Source organism: Naegleria gruberi (genome assembly GCF_000004985.1).
Source record: "Naegleria gruberi genomic scaffold NAEGRscaffold_31, whole genome shotgun sequence".
Taxonomy (NCBI): Eukaryota; Heterolobosea; class Eutetramitea; order Acrasida; family Naegleriidae; genus Naegleria; species Naegleria gruberi.
Genome location: NW_003163296.1, coordinates 177,157 through 204,977, shown reverse-complemented (window position 1 = coordinate 204,977; position 27,821 = coordinate 177,157). Strand labels below are relative to the sequence as shown.

The 27,821-nt window shown below is 33.7% G+C and overlaps 11 protein-coding genes across 11 annotated transcripts; 7 read left to right on the top strand and 4 right to left on the bottom strand.

Moving 5' to 3' along the window:
- Nucleotides 1–223: 223 nt before the first annotated feature.
- NAEGRDRAFT_68895 (uncharacterized protein) lies at nucleotides 224–2,078 on the bottom strand (the record flags this gene model as incomplete). Its single annotated transcript, XM_002675830.1, has 4 exons — nucleotides 224–304; nucleotides 385–697; nucleotides 865–976; nucleotides 1,028–2,078. The coding sequence occupies 4 exons, from the start codon at nucleotides 2,076–2,078 to the stop codon at nucleotides 224–226; spliced, it is 1,557 nt and encodes a 518-aa protein (XP_002675876.1).
- A 140-nt stretch (nucleotides 2,079–2,218) lies between these two features.
- Nucleotides 2,219–6,534, bottom strand: NAEGRDRAFT_80153 (uncharacterized protein; the record flags this gene model as incomplete). Its single annotated transcript, XM_002675829.1, has 9 exons — nucleotides 2,219–2,855; nucleotides 2,918–2,980; nucleotides 3,022–3,301; nucleotides 3,350–3,956; nucleotides 4,004–5,032; nucleotides 5,074–5,302; nucleotides 5,563–6,225; nucleotides 6,292–6,374; nucleotides 6,417–6,534. 9 exons carry the CDS (start codon nucleotides 6,532–6,534, stop codon nucleotides 2,238–2,240), a joined length of 3,690 nt encoding a protein of 1,229 aa, XP_002675875.1. The 3' UTR covers nucleotides 2,219–2,237.
- A 395-nt stretch (nucleotides 6,535–6,929) lies between these two features.
- On the bottom strand, nucleotides 6,930–7,832 carry NAEGRDRAFT_49954 (uncharacterized protein; the record flags this gene model as incomplete). Its single annotated transcript, XM_002675828.1, has 1 exon — nucleotides 6,930–7,832. The coding sequence occupies one exon, from the start codon at nucleotides 7,830–7,832 to the stop codon at nucleotides 6,930–6,932; it is 903 nt and encodes a 300-aa protein (XP_002675874.1).
- A 637-nt stretch (nucleotides 7,833–8,469) lies between these two features.
- On the top strand, nucleotides 8,470–9,350 carry NAEGRDRAFT_80152 (uncharacterized protein). The gene has a single exon (XM_002675906.1). The coding sequence runs from the start codon at nucleotides 8,645–8,647 to the stop codon at nucleotides 9,260–9,262; it is 618 nt and encodes a 205-aa protein (XP_002675952.1). The 5' UTR covers nucleotides 8,470–8,644; the 3' UTR covers nucleotides 9,263–9,350.
- A 93-nt stretch (nucleotides 9,351–9,443) lies between these two features.
- On the top strand, nucleotides 9,444–10,118 carry NAEGRDRAFT_68891 (uncharacterized protein; the record flags this gene model as incomplete). Its single annotated transcript, XM_002675905.1, has 1 exon — nucleotides 9,444–10,118. The coding sequence occupies one exon, from the start codon at nucleotides 9,444–9,446 to the stop codon at nucleotides 10,116–10,118; it is 675 nt and encodes a 224-aa protein (XP_002675951.1).
- Nucleotides 10,119–10,528: 410 nt separating this feature from the next.
- Nucleotides 10,529–11,367, top strand: NAEGRDRAFT_80151 (uncharacterized protein; the record flags this gene model as incomplete). The annotated part of the gene is made up of 1 exon (XM_002675904.1): nucleotides 10,529–11,367. The coding sequence occupies one exon, from the start codon at nucleotides 10,529–10,531 to the stop codon at nucleotides 11,123–11,125; it is 597 nt and encodes a 198-aa protein (XP_002675950.1). The 3' UTR covers nucleotides 11,126–11,367.
- NAEGRDRAFT_80150 (uncharacterized protein) lies at nucleotides 11,358–21,282 on the top strand (the record flags this gene model as incomplete). Its single annotated transcript, XM_002675903.1, has 1 exon — nucleotides 11,358–21,282. The coding sequence occupies one exon, from the start codon at nucleotides 11,358–11,360 to the stop codon at nucleotides 21,258–21,260; it is 9,903 nt and encodes a 3,300-aa protein (XP_002675949.1). The 3' UTR covers nucleotides 21,261–21,282.
- Nucleotides 21,283–21,547: 265 nt separating this feature from the next.
- On the bottom strand, nucleotides 21,548–22,432 carry NAEGRDRAFT_49952 (uncharacterized protein; the record flags this gene model as incomplete). Its single annotated transcript, XM_002675827.1, has 1 exon — nucleotides 21,548–22,432. One exon carries the CDS (start codon nucleotides 22,430–22,432, stop codon nucleotides 21,548–21,550), a length of 885 nt encoding a protein of 294 aa, XP_002675873.1.
- Nucleotides 22,433–23,299: 867 nt separating this feature from the next.
- NAEGRDRAFT_37071 (26S proteosome subunit P45) lies at nucleotides 23,300–24,746 on the top strand (the record flags this gene model as incomplete). The annotated part of the gene is made up of 3 exons (XM_002675902.1): nucleotides 23,300–23,855; nucleotides 23,908–23,939; nucleotides 24,093–24,746. 3 exons carry the CDS (start codon nucleotides 23,300–23,302, stop codon nucleotides 24,726–24,728), a joined length of 1,224 nt encoding a protein of 407 aa, XP_002675948.1. The 3' UTR covers nucleotides 24,729–24,746.
- Nucleotides 24,747–24,975: 229 nt separating this feature from the next.
- Nucleotides 24,976–25,623, top strand: NAEGRDRAFT_49950 (uncharacterized protein; the record flags this gene model as incomplete). The annotated part of the gene is made up of 1 exon (XM_002675901.1): nucleotides 24,976–25,623. The coding sequence occupies one exon, from the start codon at nucleotides 24,976–24,978 to the stop codon at nucleotides 25,621–25,623; it is 648 nt and encodes a 215-aa protein (XP_002675947.1).
- A 259-nt stretch (nucleotides 25,624–25,882) lies between these two features.
- Nucleotides 25,883–27,346, top strand: NAEGRDRAFT_80148 (uncharacterized protein). Its single transcript, XM_002675900.1, has one exon. The coding sequence runs from the start codon at nucleotides 25,889–25,891 to the stop codon at nucleotides 27,320–27,322; it is 1,434 nt and encodes a 477-aa protein (XP_002675946.1). The 5' UTR covers nucleotides 25,883–25,888; the 3' UTR covers nucleotides 27,323–27,346.
- The last annotated feature ends 475 nt before the right edge of the window (nucleotides 27,347–27,821 follow it).

The window sequence follows — 27,821 nt, the reverse complement described above, 5'->3', positions numbered from 1 at the left end:
TCCTGCCAAAACAATATTAGAAAATGTGTCTCTTCTCCATTCTAATTCCAACTTGTCAATCGAGTTGACAATTAGCTCTGGAAAACCAATGGTTTCGGTGAGAGAAGGAGAAAATAATTCCTCACAAGATTTGAAACGTTCCAATCCAACAGTTATTGAGTTTCCATCTGGAAGGGAGAAACTTTCTTCAAATTCTGCTGCTTGCTGTATATCATACGAATAATCATTCGAAACTAAACATAAAGTTTCCTTCAATTCTGTAAGAGACTTGGTGAATGCAATAGATTGATTCATATCCATTCCTCTATTCTCCAAAATGAGCTTTTTCAAATATTCGGATAGGTTTCGTCCACCCAATTCACTTGTCACCAATGTTTCACTTACAGATTTTCCATCTCGAACCACAACAGCATAACTATTTCCATGACCAGAATTTAAAACACATCCATTAGTTCTTCCATTCTCAAGCATGATTAATTCTGCTTCATTAACAATATTCACAGAAGGAATTCGAAACTTTTCGAATAAAATTTCAAACATGTTTTTATCAGCTAATTTCTTTTCCCATGATGGATTTTCACTCATCACAACCGGATACTCATCCATTCCAAAAACATTTTCAAGAAATTCTCCAACTTTCTCCGATACTAATTGTCCATTACTATCTACAAAATATTCCACTTCTTGATTTTCTCCACTAATTGTTGTTGAAATAATTTTAGGTGAATTTTCATCTGAATGTCCAAACTTTGTTTGATAGCAACCAACATCAATGATTAACGACATTTTTTTATTGCGAAAATGTCATGGCCAGATAGTGAATAGATATGTTTCGGTTATTCTTGAAAAGCTTGTGAATAATACGAATCCATAAATTTGTAAAATGAAATCTCAGGTGATGGACGACCTTTATATCTTCTCCAGAACTGACCAGTTTTTGGTTCTAGTTCTAAACTTCCTGAATCTCTTACAAAACCTTTACAATTTCATTGAAAATTACAATAATTTACAATATTATCATACTTACATTGATCCAAATCAGCACCATGATGAAACGTCAAAACTTCCAATCCATCAAACTTTGGATAATTCACAAATACTGAACTATCAAAAGTTCCCTTACTATAATCCAAACTTGGATTATCACCAAATCCATTATGAATTGACATGAAACTTTTCAGAGAGGTTGGACATTTCCCCCACCAATCAAATTGTAATTCATTTCCAGAGTTTCCTGGATGGTAAGGCAGACCTCCTGAGAGAAACCTAACATTTTCCTCTTCATCCTCTTCATCTTCCTCTTCATCCTCTGATTGTAATTTAAAAACATAAATCAAATGCCATCTTGATAATTCATCTCTGACAACTAGGAGATTTTTGATTCTTTGTGTGAGTAGTTCAATAAGATGTGGAAGGTCATTTTTGAGTGGTTGCCATAAATGTTTGATTATTTGAGTGATGTTTTGTCTATTAATTGAGGGAGGAATTAATTGATCCAATGGTGAATTGAGATTTCCAATTTTTCCAATTTTGGTAATTTTAATGGTGAGCAACTTTTCTAATACCCATGGATTTTCAGTGAAATAGTTCCATGACACTTCAGATCTTGTAAACCTTCCTCTCATTCTGAGATTTTCATAACAAGTTCCAACTATTGGTTTCTCCTCATTTCCATATTTGTTTTCGAATAAAATTTTCCAAATATACTCATTATTTACCAATGAACTCATTGATTTTGAAGCCAGCATAATGTGATACATATCAGAAACTTCCAAAAACTTGACAATCTCAACAAATAATCCACCATCTGTCAACATACTGACTTCCGACATGTTAAATTTCACACAAGGCTCATTACGAACTTTCTTTTGTTGATTTTCAATTAAATATTCAGCAGAACGTTTCTTTAGAATTTCTTCCTCTTCTTTTTGTTTATCATGCTCATCTTTCCATTTTTGGAAGCTGTCATTTGTTAAATTACTTGAATTATTATTCGGATGCTTTTTTTCACATGAAGAACAATATCCTCTACGTTCTGGTGTTCCATAGAAACCACAACCACCAATACATAAACTCATTTTTTTATGTTTAGTTTGATTGTTGTTGAATAAACTGGTTTCAAAAGCAATTTCCAGTTTTTGTACGAATATTAATGAATATAGTTCGAGAGTGTTCTCCGACAACATCATACGAAACTAAGGCAATTCGATTAGTTTGTCAATAAATTGTACATTAGTTTATTCATCAACCATTTCATCTTCATTTGTTGGATCATTGCCAACTTTCTTATATGCCACAAAGGCACTTCCTAACAAGTATGAACTTGGAATAGTTGTTCCAATATAGGAAACCATTGAATCATCACAACTAAACCAACCATAAGCTTGTTTTGAGTAGGCTCTCCAATGTCCACCACTTCTATTTCCACTATAAATGGCTCCACCAACTAGTTCATAAGTACAGTCAACTGTTTCAATATAAACTTTGGTTTCGATAGAATTGTTTGGAATCCACTTTTGTTGTGGATTTTCAATTTCACAGAGAAGATATTCTGGGCAGGATTGGAATATTTTGTGTCTGAAAATTTTACCTCCACATTGACACTTGTTATTGGAATCGAAACAGAAACTATTGTTCAGTAATTGTTCAGTGGAAACTTTTGGATTTCCTTGAAGTAGAAGAACTTGAGAGGAAATGGGTCTGATAGGTCCTCTAATAGACTGTTGACACTCTTCACAAACATCACAAATTTGAGGAGATTTCCAACTGAAATAGTCAACCAGTTTACAATCGATGAGTTCACTATCAATTTCTTCCTCTCCTAAAATTTCAGTAAAAATTGATCTCACATATTTCTAGTTGTCAATATTATTATTATTTAGAATATTTTGATGATGATTAGGCAAAAAAAACTTACTGGTGTATCTCCTGAATATTTGTCTGATCTGTTTGTCAATCGTCTGAGTTCATTAATTTTGGACTTTTTGGGTTCAAATTAACATGAATTAAGAAAAAACTTACTCTTGAAAAGTTATCCTCAAAAACAGATTTCAAAACCTTTGCAACAGGTGTTGTTGGTGAGCTATTTCTCAATTGCTCAACAAATTCATGACATGAATGCAAAACTTGCAATGCAGAATTCAAATAACACGATCCTTCAACATTTTGCAGTTTGAGTGGAACAGAAACTCTGACTTGAGTTTTGAAACTGTATGGAAAACCATCAATGTATGTCTCACTGATGAGGGTAATCCATTCTTTCTTTTGCATTGTTCTATTCTTGCTGAAAGTTTCATAAAATCTAGAAATGGTTTCGAATATAAAATCAGATTGCCTGCAAATAACTTACGTTTCACCCCATGGAAGAGATCCAAAGTCATAAACATCAAACTTTGGATAGATTGTTATCTTTTCAACTCCAATTTCATACTTTCTCTTTACAAAGTCAACCCATTCAGTAATTGTTGTGGAAGGATAAATTACAAAATCTGAAACTGTTTCAAAGTTGGAAATTAACTTTCCAGGGACTGGACTCTTCAGTTTTTGAACACAATGATGGAAACTATATCCATTACTTGCAGTATTAAAATCCAAATTACTGAGATTCTTATATCCAGTCTGGACATACTTGAACAAATTGAGACACATGAAACCTGAGACCATTGAAGTGGTTGTAATGATGGCAGGGATAATTTGTCCAGCAACTCTTCTAACAAATTCTCTCTCTCCATTATGGAATATTCCATAACATTTGGACAATAGAATAGAGCAGGAAACAATCCATTCCAAATGAGAATCCTCATCTTTCTCAAAATGGATAGGTGTGAGCTTTTTCTTTTTGATTTTAAATTCCTTAATGATAGCATTGGATGCTTTGAGGAATCTTAAATGGGATTCGTCATGAGCATTGAATTTTTCTTGAATGGGTGGTTTTCTCAACAATAATTTGACATCATCTTTCGAATAGTTTGGTTATGAACAATTCCAACATTTTACAACTTACCCTTCTCATTGATTTCATTATATTTGGCAGCAGCTTCATTAATTTGTTCCTCAAACAATATATTAAAGAGTTGTCTGGACATTTTTTCTGGTTTCTCAAGACCATCTCTATACATTTCATAATTTTCTTTAACCTTCTCATCAGAAAGATCATGTTTGCCAAGCAAATTCACAACTTCAACATTTTCCTTAAAGAACCATGTGAAAAGTTCTACTGCCTTTCTTATGGCTTGCTCTGGTTTATAAATTGCAAAGGATGGAATACATGCATTATTGATTACAACTTCCTCCTCTCTTGAAGCATTCAGATTCATGTAGGATCCATAACCTGCAACTTGTTCGTGAATGATGAGAGAGGAACCTTTAGATCCCTCAGTACCACCTTCAATCATGGGAATGTGAAGGATTTGAGCTTTATCGCTTAAATAACCTCTTGCATCCTTGCTATCAACACATGAAAAGATGACATTGACATTCTGCCAGAATTGTTCAGGAAATTCAGTCTCTTCACTCTCATAGCATAATTTCTCAGTTTTGGCAATCAAATTCAAATCTGGATTCATTTGCTTGAGCTTTCTACTCGCAGCAATAGCCTTAAATTCCATTAATTTGGCATCTGAATCTCTAAATAAAATTTGTCTGTGGAGATTTGAAGGAGCAACACGATCATAGTCAACTACATGAATCGAAGAGTTCTTGTTTGTGCTCACCATCATGGAAGAGAGATTTTTCAAAACCTCACAACCAACAGCACCTGCACCAGCCACAAGAACATTCATTCCGTTCAAATGTGAAATTGCCCTCTCAGTAAGAAGTGGGGAAACACCTTCATAGATTGTTCCTCTAAGATTTTGAACATTTTCCTTCATTATTGATTCTTCCAAAGTATCACCCAAATTAAAGTTGTCAATGAAAAGGAATTGATTAAGGGCTCGATCATCTTTGAGAGGAGTGTACTTTCTGGAGATGGATTTCAAGGTTTCTTGGGCAACTAGACCACCAACCATGGCATTCAATGGTGCAATATTTGCTGGCTTGTATTAAAGAATAGCTCTGCTTTGCTTTCTAAACCTTTGAGGTCTTCAACGATATCATTATTAATATAGGAATTGATAAGCTGAATTGATAAATCCTTGCATTGAGTACAATCTTTAGTGTTCCATGGAAGTGGAGAACGTCCATTTTCTTGAACAAAGATATCATATACTTTCAAGCACATTAGTTGTAAATTGTCAATTGGCTTTCTTCTATTGTAAAAGAAACTGTCCTTGGAATGATTAATCAATTCTTCCAATGGTTTCTAATTAACATTGTCAAATTGAACATGAAAAAACTCAAAACTACTTACAAAGGAAACACTTTTTTGTTCTCGTACCAATTTCAAGAAACATCCTCCTTCATAACATTCAGGATTAATTTCATCTTCACATTCAATTGTAAAGCAGTTCTTGGAAGAGTTGGAAATTTTAAACTTTCCAGTAGGAAGATTGAATGATTTTTGGACCAATAGTTCTTCACGAGGAGGTGGTGTGATTTTTCTTGAATTTCCATCATGTTCACCTCTTCTTCGACTTGGGAATTTTGAGGATTCATATTGGATTCGTTTTGTTTTGTTTGTTCAAGTGGAATGTTTTCTTGCTTTTCAGTTTCAACTTCCCCTTCATTACTCACTTCAGGGGCAGAAGACGTTGTTGCAGCCTTATCAATAGATTCTTCTTTAAGATGCTCAGAAGTTTCAATTGACTTGTCATTCTTTGCCTCAACACTGACCTCACCCATTGATTTGTTAACAATTTGATGGAATGAAACAAGAACCCCATCACTCAAGGTAGAAGTACACATAATTTGATATTTGTTATCAGAATTCTCAACTTTTTGAATGGAAACAATAGGAATTGAGGTGTCATAATTTGTTTTACCATCATCAACAATGTAGGTATAATTTTCACCCAAATCTTCAAAAACATAACTCAAAACTCCCTTTGAATCACAGCAAAGGAAAGGTATACCGACCTTTCTGCAAGTTTCGTTAAGTTTAGAATTCAAAGAAAGAGGATAACCACAACAAACAACAAAAGTGAATTCTCTGAGATAACTTTCTTGACATAATGCAGAAAAAGTCTTTGCAGTTGATTCCTTGATGTTTGTTTTGGGAGCAAGATCTTTCAAATAATCCATTACGATCTTGGCTCTGGTTTTCATTGTAATCGAACCAACAAATGTCTGTAGTACGTTTCGAATAATCATGTTAACAAAAGTATTCGAAAAAGTGGAATTGTTCTCACTTACAAGACCTGATAAATCTCTCCATTCTACACCCTTCGGATCGAATAGAGTAACATTCTTCACACCTGCCATGATCAAGTTCTTGGCTATAAAACTGTTGTGAGAATGAATGACGAAACAAAACTTACCAACTTCATTGCCTAATCCATTACAACCAATGATCAAAAGCTTGCAGTTTTCAATATGATGAGTCTCATTGGCACCAAACACACTAAATTGACGACTGAGAAGGAGCGTATCAGACATTTTTTTATGTTTTTGTTTCACGATTCCCATTGTAAACGCAAATACGAAACGTGAATTATCCTAAAGGTCCAAATAGAATCACGATTCACCCGTAGCTTGCCAAGCAAATTATAAATAAAAAATATGAAGATTTGGATTGAATACAATACCAAGAAGGAAATCACAGTAGCCGAAACTACAACTCTCTCTGAAGTTGCTGCCACAGCAAGAATCGAATTTAAACTCAATAGCTCAGAGATGAGTCTCTACGTACAGGAAAGTCAAGATTCTATTAATAATAGTGATGATCGTTTTAATGATAGCTTGAAAAAGTTGAGAATATTTGATGGTGATCATATTGTTATTTCTGGTGTCAAAGATGGTTCATCTTTTAGTTTCTTCTAATAAAGTTTATTCTACAAATTTCTGACAACATCAATAATGGATGTTATGAGAGCAGAATCATTTTGTGCATTGCCTGAAGATTCTCTATTGATTTGAATGATTCTCCATCCTTGTTGTGATCTTCTAAAAGCACAAACAATAATTGCCTGAGATTTAATCGCATCAGTATCACAACCAGCCAATGGTTGACCTCTTGTTTCCTCTTCGATGTGAACACGAGGATTCTTGAAGGAGCTGAGAGAAGATGCTCTGTATGAGCTCAAAGTAAAGACAATAGTTTGAACAGACATTGGAATGTTTTCAAGGTTCATGCCAATGATTTGACATCCTAATTTTCTGTCATTGTCAATATCGTCTCCTTTGTGGAAGATTGATTCTCCACAAAGAGGAGAAACATTGTTATCATAATCGAGTCTTGCTGTAATGTTGTTATTTCCATCGAGAACGTAGACGATTCCATCCAAGAAATCACGAGAATTAACCCAATTCCATTGTAATCTAACTTTCACTGCATTGATATTGTCTCCAACATCAATTTCCTTCATTAAAATGGAGAGATAGATCTTGTCATTATCTTGAATTCCAAAATCTCCCACTCTTCTTGACATACCATTATTGTAATTCTCCAATTCTGTATTCCTAAAGAAGAGCGACTGTTTACCAACTGGAATATCCATGTACTTCTCAATTTCTTCCTTCAATGTGATGATTGAGTGCTTCTTGTTAGTTTTAACTTGACAAACTGAGCCACCAAGTGTCAAAATTTGAACAGTGATTGGTTCATCAACTTGTGGAGTTTCAATCACATTAATTTCTTGATCATTCACCTCTACTTGTTGCCCTCTCAAAGATCTTGAGATAAAATCCTTGGTTTGTTCCGGAAGGAGAAATCCATCTTCTGGACATTTATCCATTTCTAATAAACACTTAAATTTTGTTAAATATATGTTTGTACTAATAAACTAACTACAGATAAACAAGAAGTGGTGATGTGATCACAGTCATCACTCAATGGAAAACCAACAAACATTGATGATGGCAGCACAAAGTGACATGATGAGCATTCCATTTTTTATATTTGATTGATGACTTGAACGTGAAGTTTTCATTACAAAAAAATGAATGAACACAAACAAGACGCAGCCTCTAAATGCAAAACAGTTGTAAGTATTTTAATTGGTTCATTATCCGTAATTGATCCATCTGTAACTAAACGTGATTCGAATAGAATATTTCAATGAACGGATCAGCTCCATTTCTTGCTACAGGAGTGCCTTCAATGCGTTTGTGTCCAGACTTCTTTACTCCAAATACTCATAGTGGTAGAGGATGTCGTCACATGTTATGCAGTAATTGTTCACTTAAGTTTTGTTTCGTCTGTTTAGGACCATGCACTTGTTGTAATTCGAACACAAGAGGATTGGCAACCTGCGTCCACAACGCAACTTCTTCATGTACCAATCAAAGATCAGAGAGGCAAACAGTTTCCAAACCTTTGGGTAAATAAAACTTTGACACTTCATCACGTTTCGTCTCATCATCTCAAAAAAAATGTTAACAGCTAATCCTCCCAACAGTTCCACAACTGTGCAAGAGGAGAATAGGGTTGGGAATTCTGAAGGCCCTCCAAAACCATCAACCGAATCCCAAACACCTAGAACTAGCACTTCATCTGGTGATCAAACACACATACCTCCAGTCGATCAAACAAGTGGTAACCAATCGAATGATAATATGGACATTGATACTGATCAGACTATTGGTAATGAGTTACCAGCAGTCGAAAACAGTACGATCAGTGAACCAAAGAAGGTTCAATATCCTCCTATTTCAGATCCTCCAGAAACAATCGAACAACAGACTGTTTCAGTGGTATCAGAGAGTAAGGAAAATCAGCAACAAGAGAAGAAGATCGAAACTTTTCAGAAAGGGTACTCGCTCCAAAAGACTGATTCAGATTCCAATTACAAAAGACAACCAGGTAGCAACTTCTTCCAGTTCTATTGTCAGCAATGAGGCATTCTTGAAACGAACCATCTATTTGTGGCAAGAGAACAATCAATACAGCAAGGTAGAGGTTTTTGATGATAGAAAAAGAAAATTGGGAGAGATGGAACCGATTGGGCAACAATTTTATGTAATGAGAGGTAACTTTGATCCATATGTCCATTCTGTCGTTTTACAAATGCACGTTTCCAAGAATGTAGTAAATAGATTTTTCACTGGCAATGACATTAGACCTTGTATGGTCATGCTTGGTGAAAGTAGATATAGTTTTGCGTTCGACCAAAACCATACTGTTGGACTTGTAGAATATTGCCGTGTTATATCTGTAAACAGGTAGAAACATTTATGAAAAGTTAGAAAGTTTATTAACATCATTCGTCCAATCAAACAAAAAACTTGATCTCTATTATGCTGTGACCTTTATGAAGAACCTAACCCCAGAAGATGTTAACACTCGGTTCATCATATGTACTCTACTTGGATTGTCAGATGCTCTATTCAATTTGCAATTTAATGATATGAAATTGATTTTCAACTCTCTTTTAGCTGTTCCCTTTAATTCAGAAATGAAGCAATACAAAACAATATCCAAATGTTTAGGTGTTATTCTCACCAGAATTGCCATCAGTCTCACTCCTGATTTTGCCTTAAGACTTTTGTCTTCAGATTACACCGAAATTACAGGTTATGAGTTTGTAAAGAACAATCATACTAATTACTTAATAACAAACGAAGGAGCTTTGAGTGAGATAATGGAAAACCTTATGAAAAAGAAGCAAGCCATTTTGAATAGTCCTTACGTTGGTGCAGTGGCACGTTTCCTCTTGAATTCGTTACCAGTTAGAATGACGTATCTTGATTTCATTTTAGAACTGAATCCAGAATATTCAAACTCATATGAATTTAAAGACAAGTTCAAGAAAGCAATTGGTACAGAATCCAACATGGATAAGTTGTTCTCAATTAGAGAAAACTATCCCAAGTTGAGTTTATCTGTTGACACACAAATGGTTGCATTGATTTTGTCTGAAAAGGTTGATTTGGAAGATGAAACAGAATTGATCAGAATTCAAGAACTCATTGACCAATCTGAAATCAAGAAGGAAGACAAACTAAAAGTACTTCTTAGCACCATGCAATTGACCGACAATGAAAAGACTGTAAAGTTTTTTATCACCATTGCAAATTTATAAAAAAATTCCAAAACAATGAATTGAAAGATCAGCTGAAGAAATGGCTTGCCGCTAGAGTTACTTTCGGAGGTGTACGTGTAGAAGATTTAACTTATTATCTTCACTTGTGTACCGTAAATCTTGGAAAGAATTTTCTAGATACTGTGCATGAGGTTATTCTCCCTCGATTGGAGAAAAAGGGAACTGATGAGTCACTGTTGGATTTTTGTTTAAAGACGATCATCAACGAACCGTGTGCGTTGCCAATTAAATTTCTTGATGAATCTGTGGTTGAAGTGATTAAAATTACTATCAAAAAATTGCAAAGCAAAAAAGTACCCTTGTACCTTTATGTCATTGATGGTGTTTGTTGCGGAAAGGAGTTCAACACTTCTCACTTACGTGCCATCCTTTTGAAGATATTAGAATTGATGGACACGGAAAGAGTGTTTAAAGACAATGCTTGGTTTTTATTGATTAAGTACTTTACTCTAAAACCAGAGCCAAAACTTTTGAACATTACCACAAAGATTAACTTTTTAAAGAAGAACCTTGCAGCTGTAACAGTGGAAAAAATTGAAAATTTGAACAACAATGATCATCAAATATTGAAGTTATATCTCGGAGAGGATTGTGTTAAAAGTCTTGCTGATATGATACAACAAATCAATACATACAAAGAACACATCAATGATATGAGAAAAATTCTTGATGCATACTGTACCCATTGTTCTGATTTCGAAAAGATGAAAAAGAAATATAAGGATTTATATGATGGCATGATGAAGATGAGCTTTTCAGAATTCCAAAATCAATCTGTATCTGGAGCTGAAAACAAAAATTTGAAGACTATCATTTGCTGCAAGCAGTCAAAATCCTTTTCCAAACTCCTTAAAGCGAGAACAAGCAAACATACTAGCTTGGTTAGTGATATAATCGATCTTGGTTCTGCTATAAGTGTAGAGCTTACACATTTTTCTTATGAACTGTTTTTAGGGGAGAATACTACCTTCCTCCAAAGTTATTGAAATTTTAGGAGCTATCAAAAAAGAAAATATTACAAATGAAGTGAAATTTTTGGGTAATCTTGTTGACGCAAGTGATGAAAAAGTAATAGAACTTACTACCAAATTGAAAACCCTTCTCTTTACAAAACAGGTAATGGAGCTGGTTCAAAAAATTATAGAGATTACTGGCTCAAATGCTCTTGACATCGGTGATATTGATACTGAAATTGATGAATTAAATGAATTCAAGAATATGAGCTTAGAATCGAATTGGATTGAAACTTGTAAGCGTGTAGAGCAAATAATTAGCACCTATTCTCTTGCTAGAATGGACTGTCTTTTTCTAGATGCCTTGTCTACTTCTTCTCCACTCCTTCAATTCATTAAGGAGACTGATCAACAAAGTATTATGGCTTTGGTAAATGCAGTTGAAGATTTGGGAGAAAACTTTATAAGGCAAGAAACAGTGGCAGATTTGATTGAGGCCAGCAAATTAATCAGGCCAATCATTAGCCAGGAATATAGAAGCATCCAAGATTTTTGTAACCGTTTATCAAATATTGTTGTAGATTTAAAATTAGTAGTGAAGGTCGAAAGCTCAAATCATTCTATTAACGGTTTGAAAAATCTGCTAGACTCTATTGCTAACAGAGGAGAGCTCACAAAGGAAACAATTTACAATGCCACACAATCTGGCTATTTTAGAGTTTCATTGGAAAATGTTACTGCCTATATTTTATCTCTGCTTTACAATGGTAATGACGACCAGGTAAAACAAGTCAGTATAGCTGATATACAAGATTTACGAAGCGGAGCATTGTTGATTATAAATTCAAGAAAAGACCAATCTCTTGAAAGAAATTTCCATGATATGGAAATGTTTATAGAATATTGTGATCTTGCTTTTGATTACTTAACAAAAATTAACAATTTGAAAGCTTTGGGAAACAATAAGGATTATTGTTCTGAAAAAATAGATTTCGATGCATTGCCAGATAATATCCAAGAAATTGAGACGGAAACACAAAACTGGCAAACCATTTTGGATAATTATTTAGGAAAACATTTCTTTTTGAATTTCTTCGCTCCAGAGCGATTCTGGGTGTTGGAAAGGTATTTTTCTGGAAATGGCACAGTAGATGATGTTTATCCTCTATTAAATTTTATCCATCCAATATCCAAGAATGAAATTAAATTGATACAATTCCAACAACAAGAACAGCTATTAGACATGGAACATAGATTAGAAAGATTGGGTAAGATTTTGGATAAAATCTTTCACAATAAGGTTAAATCTGATGCAAATGTATCATCCTACTTTAGAAATACTTTTGTAGTCCTATCTGTGGAAAACAAAGAGCTCATTAGCACAATCCTGAAAATTTTCACTAATAGCCTTCCTAAACCCTCCACAGTACTATTTTGTGAATATGGTACTACTTGGCAGCCACTTAATGCTATTGTTTCAAGATCGTTTTTTAACAATCTATCTGGTGATCTATATTGCATAGCACAAATAGAGAAGCTTTCGTTCTCACTTCAAGCTCAACTAGTTGATAAAATTAATAGACTCAAAGAACTTAATCTAGAAAAAAAGAGCTCACTGTGCTTGATAGATACCAGTGGAAACCAAACTAGCTATGTTGTAAACCAATTCAAACGATTCCTACAAAATATTCCAAACACAACCACTACTAAAGCTATTCAACCATTTTCAAAAGCCTATCTTTACTCATCAGATGTATCTGGTGTCGGAAAAACAGAAAATATTAGGCTTGAGGCACTCCGTAGACGTAAAAAACTGGTTCATTTACCTATTATGGATTCAGTAAACAGAGCAGAATTGTGCAATAGATTAAAGAGGTTGAATCTCTCACATATAGACTGTTTACACATTGATATAAGAAATTTATCCCAATCAAATGCTTGCTTGCTGAATAATCTTTTGTTCGAGATTATAACTTTTGGTATGGTGATAGATGACCGTGTTATGTTCAAAATTCCTGTTAATAACCTTGATATATTTATTGAATTAGAGAGCCAATCCAGATTTTGGAACTTCTTGACCATTCGAGAAACATATTTGATTAATAAGAAAGATATTGAATTTCGTTTAGAAAATTTAGTTTTCAACAAATCATTATTATCTAGAAGTCAAGTCACATTTAATTACCTGAAAGCGTTGGATAATGACACAATAGATACGGAAGATATTATATTCAGTGGCCCAAATGCAAATGCAACCGTTGTATCTGATGAAGAATGTAGACTCTTGATTCAAAAGTACTTTTTTAAAAATAAGAAGGAGATCAATTACTCTTTAATGCACGTATTCATTAATGTTCTTGCTGAACAATTTATCAAATTTTCTCAGTCAGTTTTCTTAAAAACCCAACAAATTACACATGTTACAGAATCCCAAAAAATTAGAAGCAAACTAGTTAAAGTACTAATGGATGTGTATTCTGAATTTTCAACCAGATCTGTGCATGGAAATAGAAAACAACAACAACATCATGTGATGGGATCAAAATCAGATGTGGTGTTGTTTAAAGAATCTGGAATGGTTAGATGGGAGGAAAGTAATCACCTTATTGTTGCTTTCCATAAGTACGATTCCACTATCACAGCTCTATATAGAGACTTGTCTTTCCTTCAACAAACCCATTCCGATATTTTTGACACTTTGCAAAGCCAAAAAGTTTCTCTTCCAGATTACTCCTCTCTCAATCAAGAAGCCTTGTTATTTGAGTTGGGAAAGATGGCCGGATCTATTACAGAGTATGATGGTCAATATGCCATGACTGCAGACAATTTGTTGAAAATGATGTTAATACTATTAAGAGTAGAAGCCTGTATACCAGTTGTGATATCAGGTGAAACAGGTTGTGGAAAAACAAGTCTGGTAGAGTTTTTAGCTAAAAAAACAGGTGCCTCCTTTAATTTACTTAATTTCCATGCTGGAACAACACCTGACATAATTATCAGCTTTATGGAAGCAGTTATAGAACAAGCTTATAACAATCCTAATACAAAGCATTTGGTATTCTTGGATGAAATTAACACATGTGACTATTTAGGTTTGGTCTCAGAAATTGTAACTTTAAAGTCAATACGTGGAATCAGCCTACCAATTAATATCTCAGTTATTGCTGCATGCAATCCATATAGAACAAGGAAGCATATTTATACATCTGCTCTAGAAAAAGATAAAGCATCAGACCTTGCTTATAGAGTCAATCCTTTACCTGATTGTTTAATTGATTATATTTGGGATTATGGCTTTTTATCTCAAACTGACGAAATGAGTTATATCCAAACAATGCTTGGAAGATTAACCATACAATTTCCAAAACATATTCTCTGCACAATAATTTGTGAATCCCAAGCTTTTGTAAGAGATTTGGAAGATGCTTCTAGCGTTAGTTTGCGAGACGTCAATAGATTTATTGTTTTGTGTCAGTATTTCTTAGAAACCCTTAAAAAAAGATCAGAACCATTGAAAAAAGCAAACCAAATCATGTGGATACAAGAAAACCAACGTGATGACAAATATGATATTTCTAGCGTTGTATTAGCACTTTCTGTTTGTTATTACTCTAGATTAGCAAAGTTAGAATATAGAGAAAATTATCTAACTACTGTTTGTAAACATTTACCAAGAATTTCAAAAGAAGACTTTGTAAGGATAGTTGATGAAGAGCAGACAAGTTATCTAAGAAGAATGGAAATTCCACCAAATATTGCCTGGAATAGGTCTTTGAAAGAAAATATTTTCGTAATATTGGTGTGCATTTTGAACAAGCTTCCTGTTTTTGTTGTTGGTAAGCCAGGTTGTAGCAAAAGTTTAGCTATTCAACTTTTGACTAGTAATTTAAGAGGAGAAGATTCAATAGATAAATACTTCAAAACTCTCCCACAACTCATCTTCATTGCATTCCAAGGTTCAGAGTCTTCTACATCAGAGGGTATTCTCAAGGTATTTGATAAGGCAAGAGGATATTTGAAAATTAATGAAAAAGAAGAAAAAGTTATACCAGTAGTAATTTTGGATGAAATTGGTTTAGCTGAAATTTCAGCACACAACCCTCTAAAAGCTCTACACGCATTGTTAGAACCAAAGAAAAGGGATGTTGCCGTGGTTGGTATCTCAAACTGGAGGTTGGACGCAGCAAAAATGAACAGAGCAGTCCATGTTTCTAGACCTGAAGCTGATGAAAATGAGCTAAAGGAAATTGCAAAAACAATTTTATTTGAAAATAATCATATTGAAAAGACAGATACAATAGAACTTCTATTAGATTATCTTTCTAAGTCCTACTACGAATTTATTTCAAACAAAAAATATAACAATTTCCATGGTTTGAGAGATTACTACTCACTTGTCAAAAGTGTTATCATTGAAGAAGAAGAAAATTTTGCTGTTAGTCTTTGTAGAGCTATAGATAGAAATTTTGGAGGTCTTTCAGCTTCGGCTATGAATTTCAAGAAAATATTATTTGAAAAAGCATCAATTACTGAATCTGTACCATCAGACTTGCCAATATTGGAACTAATCAAAGAAAATATTGAAGATAAGAATGCCAGACATCTAATGTTAATTACTAATAGTGATTCTGCATTAGATATCATTACGTACTATTACAAAGAGTTCCTTAATAGAAGTCCTGAAATTATTTATGGAAGTCAGTTCAATTTGGACAAGACAGAAGAATACAGCTATGTGGTTTTGAATAAGATTATTTATTGTATGGAAGAAGGGTACACATTGATTTTGAAAGATTTAGATAGTGTCTATGGCAGCTTATACGATATGCTGAATCAAAACTATACTTATGTCGCTAAAAGAAGAAATTGTAGAATTGCTATTGGCCCACATAGTAACCCTATGTGCCACGTTAACGAGAATTTTAGATGCATAGTTTTAGTTGACCAAAAGCGTCTGGCAACCTGTGATCCTCCTTTTTTGAACCGATTCGAAAAACAAATTCTTAACTTTGAGAATATTAGTGAATCTAAAGTGAATGAATGTGTGATGCGTTTAAATGAATGGGTAGAAAATATTACTAATTTAGATAGTAACGTTTTTACTGTTAACGACATGTTTCCATCCTATTCTTCAGATACACTATCATCACTGGTTCTTGCAAATACTAATTCAACTACCTCAGTAGAACACTGTGTAGAAATTTGCAAAGAAGCACTGATCGCAACTTCAACCTTTGATGGTATAGTCAGATTGGCATATTCCAGCGTATCTAAGGAAGAATGTGACAACTGGTTGAATAGATACCAATTAGACAAACATAATAATCTATTAGACTACTACAACAATTGTGATGGTTTTGCTCACATGATTATGACCTTTTCACATATTTTGACAGAATTAAACTTTACCTGGTTATCCTCCATTAGGGTAAGAGAGTTTAATACAGAGAGGGAATTTGCTAAAAAAGTCGAAGATTTCTTTAATGATGAAGAAAATGGGCTGTTGACCATACACTTTGAATCTCATTTGGATGGTAAATTTGTACCGATGGTAAAATTTATTGTAGATCATCATATTCAAAACTCTGACAGGACTGACAAGAAGGTATTCCTCATTTTACACATCTCCAGAGATATTTATGAGAATGCAAATGAAGATTGGAAATTAAATTTCATGAATGGGTGGAAACAAGTGACTATTGACGAGTTGTCCCCTAATTTTGACCAGACCAACTTATTAGATATCCATGATATGTTCTCGAGTGAATTTTACAATGTTGAAAGTATCTTGAAAGATATCATTCAGGCAACATTAATGAAGATAGACTACTTTGCCGTAAATATTGAATACATAAGTACATTATCTTCCAAGATAATTGAAGATGCCGAATTTTTACAATTTATTGGAGAAATTCTTAATGAAGAATTGCAAAAGGTTCAGTTTGATTGGAGGAAACATGTTGCCCTTGACAAGAAAAAGCTTGCAGAATCTGGTTGTCTGATAGATGCTATCAAAAACGAAATGCAAGACCTTGTTCAACGAAAATTGCTCAATATTTTGAAATTCATTGAACAACATTCAGCTCTTGAGACCTTTTTCATTGCAGATCCGAAGTTGAGAGCTTTATGGAAGAATATCACTGCTAAATACCACAATAATGGAGCTAATAATTCTAAAATTATGTTGATAAAGGGCTTGAGACTTCCATATAGTAAGTGGCAATGTGAAATCTATAAGGAACTCAAAGACAAGTTGGAAATGTTAAAACAAAATTCCAGTATTGAAAAAGGTGATAATCAAGAACAACAGTTAGAGCCTCTACTTCTTTCTTTGATAGAGTCATCTGAATGCGTTTTTGGCCTGCAAGATTACTCAGAAGAACTTCTTAAAAGAGATTTTTTGACAATCACTGCTCAAGAACTGGGGCTGAACTCAGAATTCGCTCAAATATTCGAAAATATCATACTTGGTTTATTCGAGATCAACTTAGTACTCTCTCCAAAAGAAAGATTAATACTAATGGTTTGGAATAACCAAAAAACATTACTTGCTGTTGTAGAATTAATCAAGTATTGTTGTGGAAATTCTATTGAGATACCTGAGGATATTGAATGCTTGGATGATTTACTTGATATAATCACCTTATCTCTGCTTCAAGACGGAACTAGAACCCCTAACAATGAATGGAAAGACAAAATAGCAACAGTTTTGCCAATATTGTTGGAAGAGAATGTTTCAGCTACTTTGTTAAAAATTTTGAAAGATTTCTCTCACTATTTACTGGAATACCCATATGAAATCCAACAAATATGTACAGAGATTCTCTGCTATGATTGCAATCTTGAAGATCCAAAATTAATAGAAAACATATTGCAAATTTTATCAAAGTCCCAAAACCTATTCCAATCCAAGATGGTATTTATTTCAAGACTAGAGCTTACAGAAGAGTTATTGGAGGTAGTATGTAGAGAACTTGTTGAAATCCAAGATGTTAAATATTTGACGCAAATTGTCTATAAGATTTGTGTTGATCATATAGAAGAGTTAGAGGAGGGAAATTTTGAGAACCTGAGGGTTCTAAACAATCTTCTTGTGAATAACCCATATTGCCCTCTTTACTATGTGTTTATAGATGTACTTGAAGAACTGGTTTCAGACCAAGAATTGACCAATGAAGAAGAATTAAGAATATTAGGTAACAAAATCAATTCTCCTAATAGTGAGTCAGTTCCAGATATTGAAAGAGCCTACTACGTTGCATCAATTAGACACCATTTGAAAAATATTTCAAGTCAAGAAGACCTTCAAACCACTATTTCTGGATCAATAATTTCCAATTATTTATCTCAAGACGAAGACGCAAAAAATTATCTTCTCAAATGTGTGAAACAATCTTTCGATAATTGGTTAGATTTTAAAGAATTTGTGGAGTCTGATATCTCTGGATCATTAGATGTTGATTTAACAAACAAATCGTTCGACACACTTGGTTATAACATATTTAGGTCACTACCTAGATACAAAGAAGCAGAAAAAGCTTTTGATGAAATGTACTACTTGAATAATACAAGAGATATGTTGGAACTTATTCAAGAGGCAAAGTCCAATCCAAAGTTGTTGTACACATTGATGGGATTGATTACTAACAATATTCACTTTTCACAAATTACCGATTCAACATTACGTCTCTGTGTGGAATTCTTTGCAAGCAGCTTCCAAAGCTTTTCAAAATCTGTAAAAAACCTTGTGACACGCTTACTTAGATCAGCAACTGTAAGGGATTGCAGTTATGTTATTAGAATTAGTGTTATGTGTCTTGCTGTATGCATACCAGAAAACCCTATTTCCATCTTCATCAAAAATCCAAATACAGTCCGTTCCACATACGTAGTTACAGCAGAACACGATATTTTAGGTGGTATTTTGAAGGCTATCAACACCAAAGATGGAGGTCACAGTAGATACAGATGTAATTGTGGTTATGTATATTTGATTGGAAATTGTGGACAACCTAATGGTACTGCTAGATGCCCAACATGTGGAGCAACACTTGGAGGAGAAGGTCACAAACTTATTCAAGGAAGTAGAATTGATGAAGCTAAAAGAGACGGAACCGATTCATCCAACGAAAAAGGATGTACAATGTCTGCAATTAATGATGATTATCATACCGTAAGACAATTCCCTCCAGCAATGTTCAGAGTTTGGCAATTCTTTATTAATTCAATTATCCTCAATGGCTTAGATATCAATTTAGTTAGCATAGATGAAATTAGAGGTTTCTTCATCCAGAATCAACTTAATAACCCTATTGATTACTTTAATGAAAAAGCTGCTAAGGATTGGAATATATTGGCCCAAATTTTAGATCAACAAGGTGAAAATTTGTGCTTCCTATTGCAGCAATGTATTATTTCAAATTTGGATTATTTATTTGGAAATAATGAAAGGTTAGATACAGAGGACAAGAGAGCCATTTTCGAAAATGGATTGATAGAATATACCTCCAGAGTTCTGGGAGACATTAACCTCTCAATCAGAGATATAAAAATGAATTCTACCAGGTCCGAAGAAAACAGTAGTCTCCAAGCAATCATTGAAGAAACATGTACGCCAAATAATTCCCAAATTAACAAATTTACAGAATTTAGAATTACATCATCTCCTTCTGTCCAAGGCATGAAGGCATTATTCATGTCTAATCCAGAGAATGCACAATTGTATCCTTTCCTGAAAGCCTACTTGACTAATGAAAAAGAGCTACATCACATCGAAAGCCTTTTCGACCTTATCACTTTTTCCAATTTATTGATGGATAAATGTGATAACACTATTGAACGAGCAACTGCTGAAAAAACAGAAATGAAGTATTATGCAGAAACTAATGGCTTGAAAGAACTCTATGGAAAGGTAGTTACAGAATGGAAAGCAGAAAAAGCTGTAAATTATGGATGTAAACAACCTAAATCAAAGAAAAAGATTGACACAGAAATGCTATCATTCTTCTTGATAGAAGATCAGCAAGAGCCATTTGGGTTGTATATTTGTGCTGCCTTGCAAGGCTATGCTGAAGTACAAAATAATTTTATAGATATTGCAGAACAAAATGCTGAGAAATCAGCAAATCTTGCCTTTTTGAAATCTATTAATGGTATCATAGGGTTACCTACTATTCCAGTACAAAAAGCTCAAAAGAAAGATCTGGTAATTATTAACCCAGAATACTTGGAAGATTTAACCATTACTTTTTCATACAAAAATTATGAATATGGAAAAGGTACAACAGTTGGATACCTTTTTGATAAGATTGAATTTGCTTTGGCCTCAAAGTATTTATTAGGAAAAAAGCGATTGGATTTTGAAAACTTGAGAAAAATCAAGTACATTGGTGAATCTTTTGGTAGCAATGCAGATATGGCCGCCAGAAAGAAAATTCCAAATCCAATACCTCTGGACGACTCTGAAAGAACCAAAGTGAATATACTAATCAACGACTTGCCAAGATTGAAAAAAATCCAAGGTTCCTTACAAAAACTATTGGAAGTCATGAATTTGGTGAACTTTAATCCTGATGTTACAGTCTCTACATTTTGCTATGATTGGAAAATCAACTTGAATGACAAGGAACAGTTTTTCGCTAATTTTACTCTCAACAAGATTGTCAACTTGTTTGAATATGTAGAAGAAGTTATCTTTGATTTTGAAGTTAATTATCTCAGTGACTTGTATACTATAGAGTTGGAAGAAAATATTGTGCAAAGAATTATTAGATCATGCCAAGAAAACAATGTCAATATCAATAACCTTACAACAGTTCTCAAAAGATTTATTATAAGGTTCTTGATTCCTGCTTTCTACCAACAAACAAATATTGGGTTGAATTTCTATATTATTATGGATAGTCTGTGGCCTATTACTTCTCAAAATGAAATTGTTGCCATAGAAGATGGAGATATTATCCCTGATTCTGTTTGTTTATGTCATACCAAAAGTCTATGTATATCACTCATCAAACATTTAGCAGAACAAGATCGTAAGGTTAGAGAAGCAGAGAGTTTTGTAAAGCTAGAAGAATATTCAGCACAACCAACCCTAAGTTTCAAAAAGGTAGAAGACAAGAAGAAAAAACCAGCCCAAGCCGGTAGAAGACTCAAGATTAATGCTTAATAAACTCGTGTTTAAAGTTTCATTGAACCCGTACTTCGTTAGCAAACCCGGTGGAAAGTATTGAACTTTGATAAAGAAACTTCAAACTAATTCATAATCCTAATCTTAAAGTGGAAATTAAATCAGATTAAAACCATGGTGGCAAGATGATTTATAGATTGCGAATAGTTCTGTATGAGTATTAGCATAAACATGAAATAGATGCGGGTTTCGATTGGTAAAACAGTCAACCTTCCTGAAAGAAATTTACACAGAATTGTTTTATTTACAAAGTTCCACAATAGAAATTACTTTTTCATATCCATCACGACAAATTCAGTCATGGAATTAACACCCTCAATGATTAATTCCTCTTCGGACAGTGAATCTGATTGAATGGAACAGCCATCACCTTCATTCAATGTAATAAGTTCACCATTTCCATTACTATTATTGGAAAGTTTGATGGAAACTTGTTCTTTTGTTTTTGAAAATTTAGTTTTTAAATAATTGGTAATAAAAGGGTTGGTTGTCTTACGAAGTAAAGAAGATAACAAACCATTTGATTTAGAATTGGATACTGATCCAGTTCTACTCATAATTGGAACATGAACATAAATCTGACGACCAGAATATAAAGTATGATTGACCTTCTTTCCAGATTCTAATAAGCTAGAAAGTACATAGAAATCCTGATCAATTCCAATTAATTCTTCTTCCTTCAATTTGGCACTTTCCTTTGGAGCAATCATTAAACACAATTGATTCAGTTTTTGGTCTGGTGAGAAACTCATCTTTTGATAATTTGGTTTCGCATCAAGGCTTCTTGGCTTCACCCAAATTTGTAAGAATTTAACATATTCATTCTTGTCCCTATTGAACTCACTATGATAAATACCACTTCCAGCAGAAGTAAACTGAACTGAACCTTTCTTACAAATTTCTGTATTTCCCATAGAATCTGAATGAGTCAAATTTCCTGACAAGACATACGAAAATATTTCATAATTCTGATGAGGATGCATTGGGAATCCACTCGATGGCTCCACACAATCCTCATTCAATACTCTCAATGGACCGAATTGATTAAATTTTGAATCTCTATAAGTGGAGAAGGAAAATGTGTGATAGGTATCGAGCCAACCTGCATCATAATGTCCTCTTTCTTTTGATGGTCTCTTTTCGAATTTCATTGTTATTGTTTGAGTTTTGCTTTTTTGTTTTGATTTTGAAAAAAGTAAAAATGGTTTTGAGCGGGAAAGATAAAGGAAATTCAAAGCGCTCAAACTGATGAGATTGTACGCACGAAATTTTTGCATGTTGGTTCCACTGGCCATAAAAGGCACATTTAAACACTTTCACTTTTACAGAATTTTGGGGTGATCTATTATTATGTAAAATAAGAAGGTCTTCCATTAAAGGAACCTTAAGTGAAAATAAAAAGACTACAGCACCACAGGTTCCCAAGTTGTCTCCAACCTCAGTACTGATGTGGCTCGACGATGCTTAACTTCTCAAATCGGACGGGATGAGGTGCATTCATCGTGATATGGCCGTAGTCATTCACTCTGTTAAAATCTTAATTTTGAATAAGAAAACAATGTGAACGTATGGGGAATACTGATACTTTGAGATGCGTTCATCGTGATATGGTCATAGTTGAAGATGTCAGACAATTGAATATGATTGGTAATAAAGAGATATCAACTTCTTTCACAGAGGTTAATGTTGAGTATTCCAATTTAAAAAATGAGTAAACGAAACAGACATGATTTTGAAAATCATCAATTAATGAATTCGGAGGAAATATGGAAGAGAAATGTCTGACGCGGAATGAAAAGTCAATTTATGAATAGTATTGTTAATGTTGAATTTTCTGAACATTTGTTTGACTCTTTAGAACAACTCAAATTCATCAGTGAAATGAAACAATTAACATCAATAAGGATTATTCTGTAAATCAAACAAGGTGTACACCTTTGTCTTGGAAATATAAAATAAAAATAGATTCTATTTTTACGGAATGCCATTGTATGAAGAAACATCAAACAAAAAAAATAATGCTCTCATCATCTTCTGGAAATACACTGGTATCAAAACCACCATCAGCCAATGGATTGAAAAATTATTACATTGCCAAGATTCAAGAGAAGGAAATTGTATTAAAGGATAAAATCGAAAATCTTAGACGTTTACAAGCACAAAGAAATGAATTGAACGGACGTGTGAGGAGCTTGAAGGAAGAATTACAACAACTCCAAGAACCAGGAAGCCATGTTGGTGAAGTTGTTAAAGTTATGGGAAAAAAGAAGGTTCTTATCAAGATCAGCCAAGAAGGAAAATATATTGTGGATATTGACAAATCTATTGAATTGAAGGATTTATCACCAGGTGTAAGAGTTGCTCTCAGAAATGATTCCTATGCTCTCCATAAAATTCTCCCTAATAAGATTGATCCTTTGGTCAGTTTGATGAAAGTAGAAAAGGTTCCTGATGCTACATATGAAATGGTCGGAGGTCTTGATGAACAAATTAAAGAAGTTAAGGAAGTGATCGAACTTCCAATCAAACACCCTGAACTTTTTGAAAGCTTGGGTATTGCTCAACCAAAAGGAGGTAAGTGATCATCATTAGTATTTAATATTTATTTAACATTTTAAATCTATAGTTATCATGTATGGTCCACCAGGTACTGGTAAGGTGAGTTTGTTTTATTTGATTGTATTTATATTGACTTTGGATCTTTTTATTATTGTATAATAATTGTATTTCATCATCATCATTAATGATTCGGAATACTTGTGATCACTCTACAAATTGTGTAACAACATTATAATTGTATGATTGGAATAGACTTTATTGGCTAGAGCTGTTGCTCACCACACAGATTGTACTTTTATTCGTGTTTCTGGTTCAGAGTTGGTACAGAAATACATTGGTGAAGGTAGTAGAATGGTCAGAGAATTGTTCGTCATGGCTCGTGAACATGCCCCATCTATTATTTTCATGGACGAAATTGACAGTATTGGTAGTACGAGAACAGAAGGTGGTAAAGGAGGTGGTGATAGTGAAGTACAAAGAACCATGTTGGAATTACTTAACCAATTGGACGGTTTCGAATCTACACAAAACATCAAAATTATCATGGCTACAAATCGTATTGATATTCTTGATCCTGCCTTGTTAAGACCAGGTAGAATTGATCGTAAAATTGAATTCCCAAATCCAAACGAATTGGCCAGATTAGATATTCTTAAGATTCACTCCAGAAAGATGAATTTGACTCGTGGTATCAATCTCAGAAAGATTGCATCAATGCTTGGAGGTGCTTCTGGTGCTGAAATCAAGGCTACCTGTACAGAAGGTGGTATGTTTGCTTTGCGTGAAAGACGTGTCCACGTTACTCAAGAAGATTTGGAAATGGCTGTCGCTAAGGTAACAAAGAGAGGAGACGAACACAACATGAGCTTGAAGAAGTTGTTCAAATAAATTAAATTAACCGTGTACAAAACAAATTGTATTATTTATTTCCATCATCTGATCCAATTGCAAAATGTCACCACTTTTACTACCGCTAAACATCGTTTGAAAACTTTACAATAACTTTCAAAGTGGATCGAAATTTTAATCATAACGGTTATTGGCTGCAACGGTACTATTTTTAATTTAAAAGCCTAAAAAATTCCATCAAATAAAAATTCACAACATTAACCTAGATATTAACGACTAATAACAAATGGCCGGAAAGAAATCATCAAAGAAAAAGGATCCAAATGCCCCAAAGAGGCCAAAGACTGGTTTCTTCTTGTTCTGTGACGAACGTAGAGAAAAAGTAAAGGCCACCTTGGGTGAAGGTGAAAAGAAGAGTGCTAGTGAAGTTTCAAAACTCTTGGGTGAAGAATGGGGCAAGTTGACCGACAGTGAAAAGGACAAGTATAATTCTGTATCTAAGAAGAATATGGAAGTCTACAAGAAGCAATTCGAAGAATACAAGAAGAATAAGCCAGAATCCTCTGATGAATCCGAATCATCTGATGATGAAGGTGCCAAGAAGAAGAAAAAGAAGAGAAAGGCCAAGAAGGACGAAAATGCTCCAAAGAGACCTCTCTCATCCTATATGCTCTTCTCTCAAACATACAGAAAGAGTCTTGTTGCTGAAAATCCAACCTTGAAGGTTACTGAAGTTGCCAAACTCGTCGGTGAAAAGTGGGGAAAGATGAACGATGCTGAAAAGGCTCCATACGTCAACAAGGCTGCTGAACTTAAGGCTGCCTACAATATCGAAAAGAGCAAGTATGATGCTACTCAACCACCTCCACCAAAGAAGAAGACTAAGAAGGAGGAATCTGAAGATGATTCTGATGAAGACTCTGAAAGCGAGTAATCAATCGGTTGTAATATTTGTAACCCTAAGTTAAAAACATTGTACAGTTAAAACCTAAATTAAAAACCTAAGTGTCTATTTACTATTTCAAAATGAAATGTTGTAAGGAAGATATTTAGATTCTCATCCTCGTAAAAAAGCTAAAGGAAATTATTCTTTAGATTCGTCTTGCAATTACGGAATTGCACAAAGTTCACAAAAGGTTTTATCGAGCATTAAAAGTTTATTTTCCAAACCAAAAAAATTCTCACCACGACTACCATCAATGACTCATCTTCTCTCCCTTCCACTGGATATTTGGCGTTATTGTATTTTTGAATATTGGCTTGGTCCGATTCATCTTTCTTTATTGCAAAATAATAATGAAATTATGAAATTTAAGAATTTGATTTATCCAAGAATTTTGAATGGTTTGGATGTGGAAAATGTGAGAGCTGTGCATAAATGGTGTAAAACAATTTCAAGAAAGGCTACCTATTTGTTTCTGGTTGAAATGGGTGATTTCTGGAAGGAGGTTTCGAATATTTTGGAGATGGTTGTTTATTGGAAACGATATCAATCTTTTGAGGGATTTTCGTTGGCAAGAGGTGACATTTCTGTTTACGAATCAATTCCTTTTGTCAAAATGCAGAAATTGATAGAGGCAGTTGAGATGAATTCCAATCGAGAGTATAAGGATATTATTGATAAGTCGAAATGTATTGGTTATTCCTTTGAGGATGTGGATTTGAATGAAATAGAAAATGAGTTTATTGATGAGGATGTGAACAAATTATTCGAAGAAAGAGTTCAGAAATTAATGGTTTCAGAGTCAAAATTTGAGAAAATCAAACAAATTACTCAACTGGATCCGTATGATTTGTTTCTACATAAGGCATTGATATTATCTCTTGATATGGTTTCATATTTCGATAGTGAAAGGCATAGTGGGGAAAGCTGTTATGAAACTTTAGAAAGATGTTATCTATTTTCGAAAGGTTTATTTACCGATAATTTTATGGATTCAAGCTCACTTGGTTTATTAATTGATTTGGAGTATAATTTTGAAGAAGACTCTATCATATTTGAAACATTGCAGCCAATTTATGTGGCCATTTCAATCAATTTCAACAAGAATTATCAACAGTTTACAATTCCGAAACATGCTCAGTTTCTATGCTTTTCTTTCGTAACATCTTATGAAACTGGAGAGGAGTATGACAATTTCCTGGAAGGACACGAAGAATTTTCAAATGTTCGTGATTTAACAATCAGATTTCCTTCAACAGAGAATAATTATTATTTACAGATAGATACTGGAAAATTGGAGAGGAATATTCTATCTGCAATAACAAGGAAGAGATTTCCCAAACTTTTGAGAATTTCCATTCAAGGATGTAACTCTTTGGATGACCTTGTAAATTATGAAATATTGTCTGAATTGATGTATGTGGAAATTATTAATACGAGAAGGAACCAAGATTATGAGAAAATTCATAACTGGTCTGAACGAAGAGTTCACAATTTTGTTAATCGTCAATTTATTGAGAAAAAGGACTCATTGATTCATCAATTGGTTCTCTATGCAAACATTGTGAGGTGTAATCCTGACGCCAATTTTGATACCATTAAGGAGTATTATGATATGAGTAGAGAAAAATTTGTGGCTTGTATTTCACATTCATCAATCAATGAATATTATGACAGATGCTATGAGTAAAACATTGATAGAGATTTTAATATTTACCAATTTTTGTAAAGTTGAAACCGTCCAAATGTTGGGTCTGTTACAAAACCAATCAAATAATTTAACAAAAAAAATGAAAACATTCTTAAGAGAAAAAGAGTTCCACCAGTAAATCGTCCTCTTCCATTACAACACCCAATCCAAAAGAAAGTAAAAATGTCAATTGATGAATTAAAACCCAACAAACAGAAAATAACAAAGAAGATCATCAAGATGAGTAATGCATTTAGGATTTTTCAGGAAGATTGTTGGAAGAGGATTCATTTTAGAAGAGGATTAACTGGAGAGGAAAGAAATAGAGTAATTGAAGATAGATGGCTGAAGTTATATAAAAGTGAAATTAAAAAGTTTGAAGAGAAGGCAAAACAAGTGGAAATTCGAAAGATTGAAAAGAGAAAATAAGAGAACCAGTCTTTTTTAATTCTTAAGTAAGGTGAAGTTTCAATTTCGAAATGATAAGAAAATAGGAAAC

Excerpts from the sequence above, each read along its gene's own strand:
- NAEGRDRAFT_80148 (XM_002675900.1), top strand. The coding sequence starts at position 25,889 with ATGACTCATCTTCTCTCCCTTCCACTGGATATTTGGCGTTATTGTATT.
- NAEGRDRAFT_80152 (XM_002675906.1), top strand. The coding sequence starts at position 8,645 with ATGATAATATGGACATTGATACTGATCAGACTATTGGTAATGAGTTAC.